A 20,351-nucleotide genomic window follows, 5' to 3' on the forward strand; every position below is an offset into this window, starting at 1 on the left:
ATAATGGTACGGTCCACACGTCACACGGGTATGGTACAATCATTCTGCAAATATGTCAGAGTAATGTTATCAAACCACAACAAGGGGGCTTGGCATGGGAAAGCCACAGTTAATATTCCCGTCCGATATCGTCCTGGTGTACATTTCAGCATGGCCAGAAATGGCGTGAGGTTTTTCCTGTTTTTCCTGTTGGCGACGACGCTCCTTCTGTGGTACGCCAGCTTGTCCTTATTCCATACAGGCGATACCGACACAGTGCAAAGGAAATGGTGAGTCAGTGCGGCTTAAGTTTGTTTCTTTCTGAATGCAGAACTCAAAGTTTTATTCAATTGTGCAATTGTCGTACTACTGATCAAGCCTGAACCTTTAATCTGAACACTGACAAACTTCAACCTTGTCCTTTGACGCGACGAACTTAAACCCGATAATCAATATATCCTGTCCCCTACTTCTATGTAACTCAGTTTGAAAAGAAGGTTTGCATTTGTTGAATTAAACCAAACAACAAAGATAACCTGTGTTTATATCTTAGCCCTAAATCCACCACCAACCCATTTCACCGTATCGTGAACTCACCGAAGTGTAGGCATTCAAATACATGTACTTCTTTAAAAGAACTGATTGAGTGCCCGGACTGGGGTATTGTTCGGTGAACAATGGACTGCTTGATATCAAGAAAGGCATAATGCGTTTTTTGACGCAGAAATGTGTTTGTACCCAGAACTCTGGAAACGAACTGAAAAAAAAGGCTTGAGAACTATGAAATGTAAATAGTCTCTGAGTCGATCCGTGCCCCGACCTCACATACGCTGACAATTATATGAGGTCATAGGTCAACTGGATAACCTCAGCCGGAGAGATAGCTCGAAATGTTATGCTGGCAGCAATCTAACATATAGAAATGGAACTTAAACCAAGGAGGGGAACAGTTATTGAAAAAATCTGATGGTGTGGACCCAGTTTGATGTTGTTCAAATCTACTTGCATTTGGACATTAGGACTACCCAGTGTTTCCGACAACAAAACTAGTTTGCACATGCGGGTATTACTAAATCAATATTTTTCTAAGGTCATCCTTCTAGATGACAGTGCAGTTGCAAAATTTAGATCCCGCAGTAATTAGTGTCGCCAAAATGTGTCGACAGCATATTATCTGTAATAATTCGGACGGATGGACTATTATAATAACATAATAGAGTGAAGCTGAGAGAGAGAGAGAGAGAGAGAGAGAGAGAGAGAGAGAGAGAGAGAGAGGGGGGAGAGAGGTATAACAAAAGTATATTCATGACAGACGTATTGACAGTTTCGATTCCTGACTCGGTATTCATTAAAAATGGAATAATTAGTTACAAAGTATGAGTTTCAACATAGACCCTATGGTTTTAATGACCAAAATATAGCATACGGTACTTGCGATTTAAAATATAGCATACGGTACGTGCGATTTAACAGACGCATGGTACACAGTCGCTTGTGAACCGATACACGACGGCCACTGTGTGGTATGCATTAAAAAAGTAGGCCGTGTATCGGTTCACAGGCGACTGTGTACCATGCGTCCTATAAACGCATAAGACTGGATTTTTCCTTATTTTACATTACTCTGCATTGAACACTCCAGGCGCCTGTGGCCGCCAGTGTCGGTAAATGCATGTTTAGTGTACCATGGGAGGCCGTTACGGTCAGGTCTTGCGTGTAGAATAAACCATCTTATACATTGTTTTGGCTGGAATAATAACATAGTGATTACAGTTCATGCACAGCAACATAGCTTCAGGCAAATTTGGCCCATTAGCACCAAAAATGTGTGAATGCTCAAACTCAAGGCGTCGGTATGCGCTATATTCATGAAGTACTTGTCTCTGACATCAAACAGTCGATTTCTAACAGTCATGCAGTTGTTATGATTATCTGTTCGCCGATAAGCTTTAATATAGGAGCATGTACCAGGAGTCCAACCGATATCACGTTCGAGTGAAATGAGAGAAAATGATAGACTTGTTATGGGTGTCTAAAAACACAGTGCCTATGAAGCTGCATTTACAACATTCCATACGACTGTTGTACCTTGAATTTAGGTCTTCTTTTAAGGCTCACCGAGATCGCCAATGCTTTTGATTGATGACTTTTTGATGGCTGACCCTGTTTTAGATCGTGTGAACTTCACCTTGATGTTTATTTTCACTGCCATTAAGTTTGCTCCGCGTTAGGGCTAAGGTCAGCGGCATGTCATCCCGACACCATGGTAACCAAGCTAATCCAGCCATTGGCCCATCCCTACTATTTGAAGCTGTACAAGTCGGAGACATCCTATGAGCGATCACTCACAATGGAGTAACAGTGTTTAAAGCTATCGAAATTTTCTTTGTTTAAAATCGGCTACAAAAATTCTTTAAAAACTCAGTTTGATTTGTTAAAGGTGCGAACGATAAATGTCTGCTACTTTAATGTTTGAATGACTTGCAAGTTGTGAAAAAATAGTGCATTTCGATGTCGAAAATGCAAATATGGAAATTTTGAAGTAGAACATCTATTAACACAATAGTCGGATTGATACATCCTGACATCAAGTAGGCTCTTCCCATGCGATACTCCCGAACATGGTACCAGGTGCTGTCAGGTCAAAGGTCAAACGCCAATTGAGCCATGTGAGTGGCCAGATCTTTAGCAAATGTGCATACTGTGGTTCAACGATATCCCGGATAACATCTAGGCTTACATAGATATTCTATCAATGAAATATATGGATTGTTTTCTAGGAACTGTTGACTGTGGCATACACCAAGAATCCGTTATATCTTGTTTCTTTGTCTAGGATATGGTTCGGGGATTGTTGCAGGGTGTCGTATGTTGACTCTGAGAAGGAGAAAGAGAGATTCCTGCCAAGACCGCCAGATATGTCATTTCTCAATAAAACATGGCTTTGGAATGAATATCGAATTAACGATGTGAAGTAAGTCTGTTACTTTCCCATTTAAAAAATAAATCACACAGTCTTCTTTCCCTGTGAAAAGTTAATAAATGCGGAGTGACGAAATTCACTTGGAAACTTGCCAATCGGAACTGAAAGGAAAACAGCTTTAACCCCGTTAGGGATTTTAGGTCACGTGACATTTGTGTTGAACGTACGCGTTCGATGCAGGTCTAGTCCGAACTTTCGTGTTAATTCTTAAATAGACCAAATAATCAGAGAAAATGAAACTGTTGTGTTGAAGATTATTATTTTAACTTCATTTTGGGAAATTTTCACTTTTGTACTACGATAAATGGCAAAACAGCACGACTACAAACTCACGCGTACCGGCGATTTTGCGTCCATTATGAGCGTTGTGCCGTGACCTCAAATGTCCCGCGAAGGAGATCGAACATATAGCTCTTTGATAGGCTCTCCGCATGACTTATTCTGATCGCATCACTATTTTTTAGGGTTGGTACAAAGTAGAGATCATGGGCTTCATTTTGAGGGGGCGAACGTTAAAAAAAAAACTCAATCTGTGATCAAACTTTGTGCTTCGTTTGTGTTTTTTTGAAAGAAAATCTTGATTTCCTTAAACGTTCGGCACCAAAATTAATTTTATGATAAATATTAATTGTAATTCTGCAATAATTACGAGTCTGACGATGCGAAAAATGATGCTTAAGGCCCTTTTTAGCGAGTATGGTTTCACCCGAACTTTACATCCGGGCACTCCCAGGAATAACATACAAGTAATCGGCGCTTCGCCGCATGTTCTGTGTCAGGAGGTCTAAGCTGAGTTCCGACGTTCATGATTTTGCAGCTTGATTTGTCTGATTTCTTATCTAACGCAAGGATCTAGAGAAATATACTTTACCCTTTCAAACGTTATCTTGTTCGAAGTAGTTTGACTTCCGGGTGATATTTTTCGATAGACACTGAGAAGTTGTCAAGCCAGCACTGCACTGCAGTGTACAACTGTAGGCATACGCACGTGCACCACACTTTGCCGATACTATACTGACATTTTAGTTTCGATCTTTAGTTCCCGAGAAGGGGACTATTTTGGTTTTCTCTGAAGAACAAAGCCATAGATCATTAATTTGTTCTTTCCTCATTGATGGTGTCCCTGACTTTGGAAAAGTTGTATTTATACTGGTTTGTATTTCGGACCGCTGACTTCGACATGTTCGAGGGTCTATGTTATTTCGGGGGCAGCTTAACTTTACATCCAGTTAAATGCAGTTGTTCATTCTATAAATGCGTGTTGCTGTTTTACGGCATTGACAAAGGGTTGAGAACGAAGTTTTTTTTGACTTTTGGAAAAGTTCTTGTAATTGTTTTAACTTAAAATCTACATTAATCAGACATATTTCATAATCATTTAATAACAGTTGTAATCACACAAAAAAATTTGAAAAAAATTTCGAAGTTCAAACTAAAAAAAATCTAAAAGAATTTTTTGTTAAATTCAAATCAAGTTCTAAAATGTCACAGGTATCATTTGATTGTTTACAGGTATTGTTGTTTATTTGTTTACCTTGTAAATATAAATCTAAATAACTGTTTTCATATATGCAAAGTAAATATGATGGAATATGATTATCATATTTCTGTTGATGTTCACAATACATAATGCATACAGCGATCAATGTCACAGGTATCATTTGATTTTTTACAGGTATTGTTTATTTGTTTACCTTGTAAACAGCATTCTAAATAACCTTTTTCATTTATAAAAATGAAAAACCATTGAACATTTCGTCAGCAATATCCACAAAAAATTTCATCAATTTTCAATAAGAAATGCTTGAGTTATTGCAAAAGCACAAGAAATTGCAGTTCTAGTTTCTCAAACAATGTTCAAAATGGGGTCACCTGGTGGTTATGATAACTACAGGTGTCTACCATGGCATAATTTCTAAATGGGAAGAAGTTTTTTATCAAATCAACAGGACATATCTCTGCATGTACTGAACCGATTTTCATCAAACAAAATGCAATCAATTGGTCTTGAAGAGAGCTTTCTTTTGATATATAATTTATTATTATTGTAGCTGTCTATCAATTTCATGTAAAATCCCTACTTAACCACGTTAAAACTCCCATTATTGTCATATTCAATCATTTTCATTTCTTCATAGCACACTGGCACAGTCCTTCGATCACTTTTTTTCCTAAATCAGCTTATCTCAAGGCGATTCCAAATGTCCCGGTCAAAACAGTTTGCTTTTTTTCTTGAATATACAAGAAAATAATGCGCCATTTATAAACGATCATCTTGTAAAGCCTTGGAAAAGCCAAATAATAGATGGCTATCAATACAATAAAGAGGCGAGCAGTTCCGCTTGAAGATCATTGTATTGTAAAAATAATGTTTCATGTTTTATGGGATAATTGTAAGTGCAGCCTTCGTTCACTTTCTGTTCCGCTATTTCCCCGGATCCTTTCTGTTGTAGATGTGCAATGAGAGGAGAAGTATACACTTGAAAATACCCCTCACAGTTGTTGTTTTGTTTTCAAAATTATTTTTTTTCACAGGCGTAATCTCGGTAGATTTATGGATGCAAGACGCTCTCTAACCATAACCAAGTTCAGTGTCACAGTGGGGGACCAGATCAAATACGATTTGTCGCCACAGAATTTCAGTTTCGCCGTCACAAAGGAAATGTACGACCTACTACCGGACGAGTCTCCGCTCCGGAATCGGAACATCAAGAACTGCGCGTTGGTGGGCAATAGCGGTATTCTCCTCGACAGTGCGTGCGGTAGAGAAATCAACAAGGCTGATTTCGTCATACGCTGTAACTTTGCGTCATTGAAAGGATTTGAAACAGACGTAGGCGATAGGACGAACTTATTCAGTTTCAATCCGAGTGTCTTGCATTTAAAATACAACTTACTGAGAAACGAAACGGACCGATCGAAATTTTATCGTGACCTTGACAGTCTACGCCCGAACGTGTTTATATGGGTTCCAGCGTTCGAGGCAAGAGAGGTCAACAGAGGTCAAATAGAGCCCTTATTACAGTTCATCACAGAGCATAAAGAAAATTTAAGTCACGTGCAGCTTTTGTTTCCTTACAGTGTAGTTCGAATTTTTAAAGGGTAAGTGTCAATTAATTACTTATTAATACTAAATCTGAGTACAGAACTTTTAAAAATACTTCGCATTCTTTCGATCTTATGAACCTGTCATGAAAATGAAAAATAACCAACGGCTGGCACACTCATACTTCATTTCAGTAAAGTGCAGGCTCTCCCGACAACATTCGCCCGCCAGGTGCTGTGATCGGGAAACGAGCAGAATGCCTCTTTTGTGAAAGTGTTGTTTTGCGCTTTTTCCCTGTTTCACTTTATGAACAGCGACAGATGTATGTGTAGTGGCATAGCTGGCGACGAGAAAGTCGGAAACAAAATTGGTCTCGTTGATTAAGTCTTCCATTAAGTTTGGCCCTCTCATTTTCGAAGGTGGATGGTTCGAAAGCAAATGCATTACAATAGTAATATTGCACAAAGCTCCTTCGGAAATAATAGCACGAGTGGAAATTATTTGTTGGTATGAAGACTAGTTTTTGAGAAAAACGATTAAAAGCAGCTAATATTTTCGTTCAAAAATAAATACTTCCTCGATCAACTACCCGGTGAAGGTCAGCTTGTATATTTCTTTCACCTTTCATCGCAGTGCTAATGAAATTTCAACCGACAATTATAGCTGTAACATTTCACGGATTCATTACTTTTGTTTAAAGGGGGAAAAAGAACACCTCCTTTGACCTCCTTCATATTGCGTATGCTGAAATAGCATCGCAAACACAATACACGTTGTATACTACGAAATGTCACATGACAAATGAAATCCAGTCCGGACTAGAAATGAGCTTCAGCATTACCATTGCATATTACACACTTACTGCTTGTATTGACAGGTTGAATGTTACACATTTCGACGTAATTTTGGAAACCTTTTTTTTACAAACAGAAAGAAAGTGATGGAATATATGTGAAATTTATAGTTAATGGAACTTTAAGTAGACACAGCTGTAAGTACATGAGTAAAGAAAACCGAAAACATTTGCTTCCCGTAGCATGGCTCTAAAAACAAGGTAGGCCGATGAGGTGGTTTTTTATCGCTGGCTGCGACCCCCCAAAAGCAGGAAATTTTCAAAGTCTGGCGTCATTTTAGAAAATAGGAATTTACGCTAGAGGACAAAAATGGGGTAGGTCAGGTTACAGGAAACGTACATTCGTTACTTGACCTGAAACAAACTGAACGTTCTACATTCGGTGTCTCTGTCAAGCTGTAAATGAAATAATGGGAAAGAATACAGTACGCCGTTTGTAAATCTCAATATTGTTGGCTGACGAACAACTGATGTCAGCTTTATAGTCGAGTCTGAAGTAGTTTATAGTTGGTCGATCTAAGCTTTCTGTTTATAAGCACCTCTATTGGACCAACATCTTCATTTAATGATTATAAATGGCTGTTGTTTCCTTATTTTAAAATTGTAAGCTAACTCACGATTTATGACTCGTGAATTGTCTCGTTGTCTGTTAGGTATTGGATGTCTCGAGGTATCCGGGAACCGCGTTTGAGTACAGGCCTTATCATGTACACACTCGCCTTGGAACTTTGCCAAAAAGTTACCCTATATGGCTTCTATCCATTCGCCATGGACCTGCACAACCAGTCAATCCCGTATCACTACGACCAGCCGAGAAATTCAACGTTCAACTATGGCAATATGCATAACTTTCCGATGGAATTCAGCTATTTGAAAAAGATGCATGAACAGGGTGTTTCAAAACTTCAGGTTGGCAAATGCAGGTAGCGAAGGTGTATTAACGCTTTGTAATTTTATTCGCCACAGTGAAAGTATGTTCCCTGCGACACTCCTTTCAGATTAGCAGAAATATTTTATTGTGCTATTTATTTATTTATCTACTGTTCACTTTGTTTACAAATTTCCGAAATATTTGATGTTTTTAAAGCCTTACTTTAAGTTTGTTCCATAATTTAATAGCCAGCGTTTAACAGAATTGCTTTTATTCTGAGGGTTTATGAAAATAAATCTTGGAGAGGATAAGAAATAAGAGCATAAATGCCGAAAAAAGACAGGCCTGTGAAATTTCTGCCGGTCTACAGCTATTATAGACTCGTTTTGAAAATGCAAGGTGGAAATTAGGGTAGAGAAATCTCATCCATGGATACTGCAGTGGGAATGCTGGCCTATTCCAGCCTGAGTGACGTATATAAAGGAACGTAAAAACGTCATTGTGATTGTCTAAAAAACTTTTACAAAAGACTAGGTGCGAGAAACCACTTTGAAAAAGTCAAGTGCTGAAATATTGGCGTCACCATACAAGATTTCGAGATAAAATTGTATTGCCTAGTTTTTCCTTCGCAAAATACGTGAAAATGCCCTCTCAGCAGTTTTTTTTTTATACTTCCCATTGCATTCCCATTACTTGTTCAGTAACTCAGCCTGTTCTTCAAGAACATCTAAGAAATTTTCGCTAAAAGGAAATGACAATGCTTCACTCTTTCAGCGTTATACTTCATTAATTGCTGATTTTTTTTTATAAAACAATGAGAGCTGCATACGATGCATTTCTGTTTGACGTAGCTCTAAACGGTGGTAACACGATCTTTTCCTTATATTGCTAGTAGTAATCACTGCTACATAAAGCATTGCAACGTTAAGAAAAGAACGCTTTAGCTTTTGGCAAAGTCACCCACTGTAATTTTTCTTCTCCTTGTTTTTTTTCCCCTTCGACATATTGAGAAGTGGTCGGTCATTTAGGGCAGTTTGCTTCAGACTCAAAATACCTTCAGGTTCATATCGAACAGTTGAGAGCGATGGGCCTGTAATTGCAATCCCGATTACGAAAGACAGGTGTGCGTTTTCCGCGAGCAAAGTATGAGCAAACGTTTACAACTTACATTTTCGAGTTTGTATCCTTATAGACCCTGTCCAATATGAGGAGATTAAAAGATAAATGCGATTTTTTTTGTTTTGTATGTCAACATTTGCAATATTTGCACCACGACAACATGTGGCCCTCTTTTACATTATAGATACTCCAGTCTTATAATTGATGAATCTCCATTTACCAAATTTATTGGATTTTTTTCTGCATGTTGCAATATAAGTCGTGTCTTCTGAGATTACATAAGAGAATAGCAATGCAATATCAAATATGTTACAAGCCTGGGACCAAACTTTTCGCAATTTTGTTGTTTTACTAAGCCGTGTATTGTAAGGCCAAGTAAAAAAAATTGTGTTTCCGGTAACATGACTCTGAAAATTAGGGTGGATAGGCCGGAGGAAAATTTTCTTATTTCTCTTTTCGGTGCCCGAGACCCATAAAATTCGTAAGAATTTAAAGAATTTACTCGAAAGGTTTTGAAAATGCGAAATGAATATCTTATGTCGATGGGTTTTTCTAGGGTAGGTTGGGTTACCGAAAACACACATATACTTTTATTTGGCCTACCGACCACACTGACAGGAGCTAATGATAAGATTTTATGACAGAGACATTCGTTCGTTGTTTTACCTGAATTTATTAAAATGTACACTACGAGCTAGTGTTTAAGACTTCGAAAAAATAAAATATTCGAGAAACGTGATTGGAGTATGTTGCGTGTGTCTGTATGACAATCACTCTCTTATCAGCATGACCATTGCGTATGCAGGTGTAATGTACTCTGTGACGGTGTTTGCTCAGAATTGAATCCTGGTTCAGGAACAAGATCTGGACTACCACATTCGACTCAGAATTGCTCTTGAGGGCGCTGTTAACTCTGCTGTTAGCATGTTAGCGTAGAATGTTTTGACGAATGACCGTCAAAACATGCTATAAATAAAGTTAAAGCAAAATAAAACGTGCCTGTTGGCAAAGAAAAACAAGTTTCCAATCAATTCCAAACTTCAGTTTCCCCACATTTTAAAACGAAATGCTTGACTAAACTAAAAAAACCGGCCAACTTTTTCGGCTGACAAAGACTCTGCATTTATCAACGTATTGCAGGAAACAGTGGGTCGGGGCCGCACCGTGCTTTCATTATTTGAGCGGATACAGGGGGGGGGGGGGGGTTAGTTAACATATAACAAATGAACAAAATTAAGTCATTATATTATATTTAGACAGCAAATGGTGAAACAGACATTCTCGTTATATATTTCTAAAAGTATCATAAACATTTTAACGTTACCGTGTGTTCACCGGCGGCCATGCTCGGTGGAGTTGGACCATCGAGGACAGCCGCACCAAGTACCTGTACAGGATGATGTCGTCCACCCTACGGTGGAAGGCTCCACAAATCACCTTTTTTGAGCTTTTGTCGACTAAAAACCTTCTTCACGACACTGGGCTGTATCTCTTTGTTTTCACCGAAAGAGTTCGGGAATTTTTAGAATCTTTCTCCCGATCACATCCAAATGATCTTTCGTGGGTTACTGAAAATAAAACATATATAGAAAGACTGAAATTGTTTTAAAGACAAAATGATGAAATTCATATTCATCTAGCATTTTAATTCTGATGGTACGGTGGTGGTGGTTGGAACGTTGCTGACTTGATAAAAAGGGCGATATTGGAATGAGTAAGGTGTTTGAATCTTGAGAGTGGGTAGGTCTTCACGATCGATGAATGACCGCTGTTTAAGTTGGGGTCGTCCAAGGTTTACCGATTTTCACATGGGATATCCCTGTTTCAAAAAATCCACTAAATTACAATCAATTCACAGCCACATGAAATTATACTAATGGCAACCTTGACTTGTCATTCGTTCAATGCTTTCAAGTTGAGCATCAGTTCAGATAAAAGTACCCATCAAAATAATTTCATTTTACATAAAAAATGTTTAATTTCTATCCGTCCTTCAATTTCACGTACATGAGAACTTTATACTTACTCTTTCTGAAAATAATGTAGTTTAAATCTTCGTATCTTTCTAAGCAGTAAAAACGCTACAAATGATTATGTGCAATGTGTCTTGTTTTTATCGATACATTCACAGCTTTCACAGCTGCACCCTCAAGCAGTCCACCGTACCGACGAATAATTTAAAACTTTCCAGTTTTAATTGCGTTATAATCTATATTTACAGTAGCAACTGATTTCCTTACTTGCCAGATAACATGTTGAGCATGCCTTTTTACTCGATAAATATGATTTCACAGGGATAAAGAAGTATATCATTTGCCAATAATTCTTTGTCAAGGAACATCGAACTTCTTTCATGGAGAAGTTGAAGTCTTAATAGAAAATATACATGGTATTAATTACATAGGATTGAACTAACTTTAGAAAAACACAAAAAAACCCAAAACAATAACAAACAAAACAAAACAAAAAAACAAGTCATCGTAGATGACACAGTCTCCACTTGTTATTTGGCGCGTGATTCACTGAGAACGTACCTGTGTATGGTGTGTAGATGGAAGGATGTCGAGTCAAAGTGTTTGTGTTAACTGAACTGTGGCGCAGTGGAACAATAGGCATTTGAGGTTGTTGGCATGGGACATGTTCAATAATATAACGTGTGATAGTAACATCTTTGTAAACTGTTAATGCAATATGGACACCTCAGTGTCGCAGCAACGAAGAACAACTAGAATATTGCTCGTTTGAGCAGTTATAGAATGGAAACTCTCCTAAGGTTTTATTGAAGTTTACTTGTGGAGCCAGGACTTTCGATACGACAACCCATTGTTTTCTGATACTGCCACAGAAATAAATTAAGGAAATAATATATTGCTAACTTTTTTGAGAATTTCGCTACTTACAGAACAAGTCAAATAGTCCCCCTTCACTTAAATACTGGTTGCGTGAATGCCTATGTTTTCCTTGGTCTGTAATTGCCACGAAGACATTTTGAACAATTAAATTTAATCAGACATTTGTATAGTAAATGCTGGTAAGAACATTGGAATATTAGTTTCGCCGTAGGCGGCGCAACTCCAGATGGTGGAGTGATCGTGAGATAGCTAAAAGGTTACTGATTCAGCATATTGGCAACAATCTTTGTTTTTTTACTTTTGTCTGTTAAACAACTTTTTTTTCTTAAACCGTTACATCGAGGGCAAATATTTCTTCTCCTTCGCCTGTACTGTTGACAATCCCCCCTAAATCTCTCCACTATCCGAGAAATCAAATGGTTCTCCCTTAGTGGATGACAGAACAATTCTTTAAAATTCCATTAAATTGAAAGATATGCGATTGATCTATTTCGAAGTAGTAAGATATTCCGTTCGTTGTATCAATTTTACTGCTGATATTATGATATGAGCATGCTTCGAACCTTTGTGCTACAAATGACGCACCTGCCTCAGTCACTCGATTATGAATACGAAAACGAATACGAAAACAACTATAGCGACGATCATAGAAATTGTCGTCTGCAAAAGGCGCGTTGCTGCTTTTCTTTTTTACAGTGTGGAATGTCCTGTGTATTTTCTGGTAATGGCTAGACTGGATCGAATGTTGAAAAAGTGTTTCGTTCTTTCTTCAGTTGCATTTCTCACACTTTTCTTTACAATATTGTTTCATGTTACTTCAAAAAACTCATCGGTTCCCGGTAGTCAGGCTAAAAGGTCAAGTATTTCTGACACTTACGAGAGATACGATCTCTTGATCGAGCTGTTACATCGAGCAAGACAAGAAAATTCATTGAGGTGAGCTGTACACGATCTGCAAACAATTACTTCACAGAAACCATAGTCTAAACTTATGTAAAATGGTCAAGCCTTGCTTTTGTTTTCAGTAAAGCCACTGGCAGTCTGCACTGTGACTCTGTCGGAGACGGTGGCGCGGCTACCTAAGCTAGAAGGGGAGGTGCGCCTGATGTTATGTGTATAATTGGCTAGACTTTGCAGCTACTCGAAATAGGTTCCGTTGCCGCAGCGCTTTTGAAATATCAAATCTGTGGGGTAGCTGGGGGGGGGGGAGAGGAAAATGATGAGCACAAAGTGGTTCTTATTCTGCAAAAATGTTAAATACAGATGACGTACTGATTAGAGTCCATTCTGTATCTCTCAGATGTATCAGATGTTTTCCCGTCCCAATTTAGCAATGAGTGAATTCAGTGTAACACAAAGCATAACGGCAACAACACAGATAGTTAGCATGGAATTTAAGGAAAATAATCCTATCTCTTAAGAACCAATACCATCAGTAATATTGAATACATTCTTTCTACTCTGGATTTTCCTTGCAGAAACCGAGGGAATCATGGGGAAAAGTCAACCAAGGCAAGCAAATCTGGTCCTTTCCCAAGGTTCTATACTGGTAACCGAGCACCAACAGTATCAACAACAACACAACCATATGAATGGAAAACAGAAGGCCCATGGAATCATAGTATGGTAGAAATGATTAAACTTAGGTTAGTTGCAAACAAAGTTTTTCATAAATGACTTTCCATATTTTCATGCTGGGACACAATTACATAAAACTGTATTGCCATTTAAATTTTTCGAAATGTCATTATTTGGATGTCCTCTTTCTTCAGGTATGATTTTTTTATTATAATGTTATTGTTACTGACATGCTGTAAATAATGGCATTAGTTTCATTCCTGTGAGATCAGATTTTTAATGATATTGAGTTCCTGCCTTTCTTTCAGGAATCTCTTGAGAAGGCACTTCCATGTTGTAAAACGAGTTAGCATTACAAAGAAAGACGTCAGACCGTGGAGTTTAATCAGGTACGACTATTCATCAGTGAGGTATGTTTTCTCCATGAATCCACTTCTGTACCAGTTACTTCCAGAAAATTCCCCGTTTCTTACTGTGCACCATGAAACATGTGCTGTGGTTGGAAGTAGCGGCATTCTTCTGAAAAGTCAATGTGGAAGAGAGATAGATTCTGCTGACTTTGTGTTCCGAGGTAACATGGCACCGACAATTGGCTTTGAGAAGGATGTCGGCAGAAGAACCAACTTTATGACTATCAATCCAGGTATTGTCAAAGACCGGTTTAATTTCTTGCTTACCACTGAAGACAGAAGTCAGTTTTTGGATGCACTGAAAGATATTGGTGAGGCTATCTTGTGGTCCCCAGGATTTACGCACTATGGTTCAGGCCTACCTTTGAGGGTGATGGGGGATTTTTTGGCTGAGCATCAGAATGAACTTAGTTTGAACCTGGCATTGCTTGGAGAAGGAGCTATCAAATACATAAAAGGGTAAGCAAACTTGCATGCAAGTAAATTAACGTCCTGTGAATCGAGTGTTACTCTGCGTTGTTGACATGATCTATTAATATAAATTTCAAAATGTTATCACAATAAGCAGCAAAAGGTCTTGTTTCATAAAAAGCAAGGCTTTCTCCCTTGTGGGGGGATGTGCACAATTTGGTGTCAGTTCCAGGTAACACCAAAATGTATGTCATGATAAGATTTGCATCTACAGTAGTGTTAATATTTCATGATATTTTGTTTGCAAGACCAATCAACCACACAAATCACAGAGATGTGTTGGAAATTCAATTCTCTGTTGGTCAGGAAATATAAGGGCCATCATGTAACATAAAATGGTAGTACATTAATGCATAATAAATCTTGTGGCATATTGCTCTGCTTTTTAATGGAAATAACAGACACATATGAAAGAGTAAGTTTGCAAATTGTCAGGATAATGTATGCTACACTTATCATACTTTGGAATTTCAAAATGGAATAGGCATTGTGTTACGTGATATTTTGGACCGACTAATTCTGGGAAATGCAAAGTAACAGAGAATTGCTATTTAGCTCGCAGTTCGAGGAGAGATAGTTTTCAGATGGACCCACAAGAAAGAAGTTGATATTGTAAGCAACTGAATAGGCCCATCCTGAGAGTTAGAGTTGTAAAGGCAACCCTGAATTGTATTATATTCCCAAAGGGTCCACTTTTCTGAACGAAAGCAAAAAAAGTCTACCGGAGCGTGAAAAATCAATCATAAAGTTAGACAGCCACTGCCATCTTCAAAACCACCAACCATGATAGATGGGCAGTTTTACTGATTGTCAACTTTGGTCTACTCATAAACATTACAAATAATAAATATGTGGTGGTGAGCAGTTGACTGAAGACTAATAACTCCAAGACAACCTCACACCGAAAAATTATCAATATCATATATAATCAATCCATGCACATTCATGTACTTTGAATAAAATTGTTGAACCAAGTGTTCAGTGTTTGGGGTTATTTGTATCACTAACCAATGAGAAAATCAATAAACCACAAATTATCGTGATGCCTTATGCTCATAACATAACATAGGAAGAGACTTGTTAATTTTGTCGTATTATAGTTTGTCATGCCCCATGGCAGTGAAATTAAAACGTAGTCCACAGATGAAGACAGTAGAACGCTTACATGTGCTTTTGTTTTCTTGACAGCTTTTGGAAGGTTTCTCACAATTTCTCGGAGCCCAGGATAACAACTGGTTTGTTTATGTATACAATGGCTGTGCCAATTTGTGACAAGATCAAGCTGTATGGATTCTACCCATTCATGCAAGATCCCCGCAATAAGACTATTCCATGGCACTACTATGATCCAGCCTCTGATCCATCATGGCTGAAATCTGTCCACAAGATGCCAGAAGAATATGGGATTCTACAGGCTCTTCACAGAAAAGGACTTCTCAAGTTGAAAACAGGAAAATGTCATTATGACGAGTGATGTTGCTGTTTCAGCTAAACTCTTTCAATTCACTATCCAGAAATTTGGAAGCTTTGCTTCTTGAGGCTTGTATGAAATGGATCTAAAGATCTGAAGATCTGAAGCACTGCTAGTATGGTATACCCTCTGAAATAGACAATTGCTGGAACAAACTACTGAAAGTGTGTAGAATGTGAAATTTTGTGTGCACTGAAAACTGATCAGGCATGGTTTTTGAATCCCTGTCAATCATTGGTTACACTGTTCCATTTGGGTTTGAGTGAATAACAGATACCATCAAGAACAGTAGAATTTGGGGTGGACTGAAAATGCCGCAGAAACACCAGTACTGTAACATTTAACATTTTAAGGTGTCCCCCTCCAAACCCATTATGCAGTGCATTAGGTGACTACATCTGCACCTTCATAGGTGAACAGTTTTAAGGTTCCCATGGGATGATTGCCATAAATATCTCTCACGCCATATACATGCAGTTCACAAGCTATCCACTGCAGAAGCACATTCAAGATTGCCTGCCATAAGCTTTAAAGCAAAAGAAAAATTGTTGATTGTCAATATCAAGCCCATTTGACACCTCAAGAATATTATGAAAATACCGGAAAAGATGCACTTGGACATTGGCACCACGAACCACCCTCCACTTTGTGTCGGGCAACACACTGCACCAATGTCCTCATGTATCGTTTGTGGTACATGTACTTTTGTAATAACCTCATATTATATACTATAATGACAAAGGAATAACTTTCAAATTCATGCAATGTGTGAAAAGCAAACATCAGTTAATTTTCATAATATGAGGTGGATTTTAATGAATCAAGTTCAGAGAAGTTACCATGATTAGACTCTTCTGAGAAGAGACATGGCAACCTCTGATTCAACCAGAAATTAATTTGATGAGACCATACATATTTTTTCCATCAAATATGGTTAAACTTTTTTATCAAATGTGATTTGTCAATTTCACAATTATTTTGTACAAAATTCTGCAATTCTGATGAAATGTTCAAATTAAATTCGATTTGTAACAAAACTAAAAACAAACAAAAACATATCTTAGTATCTTGCTCTCTGCAGTGAGAACTAACGTTTGTACAGAAGTGTTAGAAATTGTGTTAGCAAATATTGGAATTAAATACAAAAGGGAGTTTTTAATGGTTTATTGAGAATTTACTAACATCATATTAACATACAATAATTAAAAGGACTGTATTGCACAAGCTTTAGTACATGACATTTTACAATACTTGGAAAATATAACTCATGGTTACTATTTTACATGCTGTGCAAATGATTGAGTTCCTTCTCACAAACATTTCAAGAGTTTTTGATAACAACAAGATTGGAACTAATTTGGTATAATTGTATAGTGAAGGAATATTGGTTTAATCTGGAAATGTAAGCTCATTTTCTTTTCCTTTTAAGTAATACACTTGTTTTTATGAGTAATGTGTAATATTGCAACATTCAACTGTAGGGTACCTAACACATTTGAGAAATTTGAAAAATATGAAGATCCAATTCTCCCAAATTAGTTCCAATCGTGTTTAACATTCTCTAGCTGCCCGTTTCTGTACTGATCATAACAGTGACAGTGACATCTTCAATAAATTTGAGACACTGTAGCATGACTCTTTGATTTCCACCATTCTACAGTTATGTTGTTACCCTGATGGAGACTGTAAACTAACACGTATCACTCTCATTCATATGATATCATGACTTTTAGGGATTTGAGTATTCATGTGTAGACAATGATTGTCCTAAAGATACAAAGCGATTAAAGGGACAAAGTCGCCCATTTTTTCATGAATTTTGTTTGATACGAGATACTATTTATATTGTTTGACATGTTGAAAGATACTGAATGAATGGGTGACCATGCATATATTTGATACCAGTTTTAGACACAAGACATGAAACCATCGCGAAAATGAATTAATGGTCTGACCATTAATTCATTTTCGCGATGGTTTCATTTAATTTGTCTAAAACCAGGGTCGAATATATGCATGGTCACCCATTTATTTATTCAGTATCTTTTAACATGTCAAACAATATAAATAGTATCTCGTATCAAACAAAATTCATGAAAAATGGGCGACTTTGTCCCTTTAAGACCATTTCGATTTCTAATATCAAACGTCCTATGTATATTTATCAACTTCTTTTCCAGTCATGTGTCCAAAGTGAAAACCCTAATTGACATTTTTCAAAATAGTTGGCGTCTTGCCCAACTTTGATAGCAGCCTGAATCACAGTTCAACCTATATATATATATTAACATAACATGAGCTTTAGTACACAATAATACACTTATCTGTGAGGACCCTTTATACACATAAAAATGGAAGTGGTATCTGTAGGTAAAAATACCAGTTCATATCTTAAAAAGACTTTTGATACTTCTTAAGGAAGTCTTCCGGTTTGAAAACACAGCTACAGTCAATCTGTACTATTTAGTGAATTCTTCTCTTGTATGAAAAGTAATTTATGCAAAAATGAAACACAAATGGAAGCGTTGGCTACCAGACATCCACTCACACCTTCCTTGTGAATGGATCAATAGACACTTCCTTTTAACAGAGTAGTTTACATGACCAACACTTGAGTATACTTCAGTAGGCAAAATAACAAAATCTACATGAATGAAAGGTACTAGTAATACAAAGTTTAAACATGTCTGTGTTTAATACAACCTTCATCAACAGCTGTGAACAGGTACATGTACTATTGTATCACTAACACATTTCAAATAGCTGCAATGACAAAGATGAAATACGCTCTCACTCTCTACAGTTAAACTTGACTTGAAGTCTGAAATTAGTTATTTGTAACATTTTGTAGCAGCAATTTTTCAACAAATATTCTTTTCGTTTGAGAATTTAAAGTCTTCACATATTGCCAACTTTGGATGTGTGTGTTGAAGTGCAGAGTCACACAGGCTATAATTGTTGGTCATGACATTTCCAATATTGACAAACTGAACATACATGTAGGTGTGAATTTTATAAACATTATTACAACAAGTATACCATGTTTTTGCTGTGGGCAGTGACCTGGTAAAAAGAACATTCTACAGTGTTTTGAAAGTATTCACCTTCGATTGCAAAAGCAATCACACCAAGACATGGTGGAAATGTTACTGGGACTTCAAAACAAAGGATCAAAGTAAAGTGTAGCTAAAAACGTTGAACTTCATTTGTTTCATGAGCAGTCTACATGAAGTCTCTTGAGTGCAGAAAGTGAACTGGAGAAATGTTTTGGGATGTAGAATTGTTGTAGGAAAAATTCTCGCCAGTAAACATACAATATGAACATATTGCACAGAAAGTTATGACATATTTTTGTGATTGCACTTCTGAGAACACTGTTAACTAACAAACAGGACACTGAAGAACAAATAATGCCATATGTAAAGCAAATCAAATACTAGACATTAGCTGCACACTTGATCAAAATATCAACATAAATGGTTTCTTTTCTAAAAAGTGTGGTCATGTTCCTTGGTAGGACTGTACAGGACCTAAACATACAAGGGGTTTTCATAATTATTTCAGACTGTAAATCTATACTCTGTACCACTGGAAAGATTTAATGCTGCAGTTTTGTTGTTCAGCCAGTACAATTTGACCATTTTCAGTAGAGTATGTTGGTTACTGGCTTGGAACTTGACAGTGTTGTAGCATTTGACACACTTTGTACCAGATCCTAGTCCTATAGCACCAAATAGAGTGGAGCCAGTCTGGAAAATAAGGAAGACACGAATAAATGTACACAGTACATTCATAAAACATTTTATGAATGCAAGTCCAGTGTGCCCCTCAACTTACAAACACTTAAGGTAGAACACGCTTCGGTGACAGATATTTGGACTCAAAAACTTTCACAATTCTTTTCTGATATACCACTTGTGGGGGTTCATTTTAAAGCTCATTGTGTAGGAAAACTTTTTAATGCCTTAGTTTTTTGCAATTCGAAAATTTGATTTTTCTCCATAGAGTTAACACAGGGATGGTGGCCATTTTGAATTTTTAATATAGGTAAATCTTGGGTTATTTGTTTCTCTAGTACCAAAATTTGTGCGGTGACCCCCAACTTTTATTCTTGATTTTGTAAGAGAATGGTTGAAAGATTCCTTGAGGAAGATTTGAGCAAAAGTTTCAGTCTTTCACTTTCTAGGCGCATACTACCTTAACTCTGATTCCACTTAGGAATTCCTGAAAAATTCTTTGAGTTGGTACAACACTCAAACCAGGATTCTATTGAGTAACAGTGATCTTTCTTTGTGTTAGGCGATATATAAAACTTTGCCTTGAGGGCACCCTTGTCTGGTCATGGGTAATATTAACAACAAGTAAGTGGTATATAATTATAAGCCTGTAATTGAGAATTACCCCAATGCCATATCTTTCTCAATGCCTTTTCCTCTTACGTCTCTTCTAGTTTGGTCATGACAACAAAAACAGGCCTTGTAACACAATTTCTCGTTGGTTTGATAAACAGGACAAACTTCTAACAATTAGAAGGTGTACATTATCAGTGCCTTCTGAAAATCAGTCAGTTCTTAAAAAACTGAAAGCGGAGGTCTACTGAATAATTTTGTGGAGCAATCACTAAATGCACTTATTGGATAACCTTGGTCAGCATTTACAGGTACCTTGTAACTTTGCTGATAACAAGATAATGTGCAAGACAAAACAAAGATTATATG

General features: G+C 37.3%; 3 protein-coding genes across 4 annotated transcripts in view; 2 read left to right on the top strand and 1 right to left on the bottom strand.

Annotated features, from left to right (window-relative positions):
* On the top strand, nt 1-9,590 carry LOC139116868 (CMP-N-acetylneuraminate-poly-alpha-2,8-sialyltransferase-like). 2 transcript variants are annotated; one of them, XM_070679598.1, is made up of 4 exons: nt 1-269; nt 2,816-2,953; nt 5,498-6,064; nt 7,515-9,590. In XM_070679598.1, the coding sequence occupies exons 1-4, from the start codon at nt 4-6 to the stop codon at nt 7,786-7,788; spliced, it is 1,245 nt and encodes a 414-aa protein (XP_070535699.1). In that variant the 5' UTR covers nt 1-3; the 3' UTR covers nt 7,789-9,590. The 2 variants fall into 2 exon arrangements, with proteins under 2 accessions (XP_070535699.1, XP_070535700.1); XM_070679599.1 differs by lacking the exon at nt 2,816-2,953 and having other exon boundaries at nt 17-269.
* A 2,424-nt stretch (nt 9,591-12,014) lies between these two features.
* LOC139116870 (alpha-N-acetylneuraminate alpha-2,8-sialyltransferase ST8SIA3-like) lies at nt 12,015-16,687 on the top strand. The gene is made up of 4 exons (XM_070679602.1): nt 12,015-12,639; nt 13,182-13,349; nt 13,590-14,150; nt 15,351-16,687. The coding sequence occupies exons 1-4, from the start codon at nt 12,308-12,310 to the stop codon at nt 15,634-15,636; spliced, it is 1,347 nt and encodes a 448-aa protein (XP_070535703.1). The 5' UTR covers nt 12,015-12,307; the 3' UTR covers nt 15,637-16,687.
* Nucleotides 16,688-16,782: 95 nt separating this feature from the next.
* LOC139116871 (WD repeat-containing protein 7-like) overlaps nt 16,783-20,351 on the bottom strand; it is a 38,697-nt gene continuing 35,128 nt past the window's right edge. The window contains exon 25 of the mRNA XM_070679603.1: nt 16,783-19,382. Within this exon, the coding sequence (XP_070535704.1) occupies nt 19,194-19,382 (189 nt within the window). The 3' untranslated portion in view covers nt 16,783-19,193. The remainder of the gene's footprint in view (nt 19,383-20,351) is intronic.

This window comes from Ptychodera flava, chromosome 18 (genome assembly GCF_041260155.1).
Source record: "Ptychodera flava strain L36383 chromosome 18, AS_Pfla_20210202, whole genome shotgun sequence".
Classification (NCBI taxonomy): Eukaryota; Metazoa; Hemichordata; class Enteropneusta; family Ptychoderidae; genus Ptychodera; species Ptychodera flava.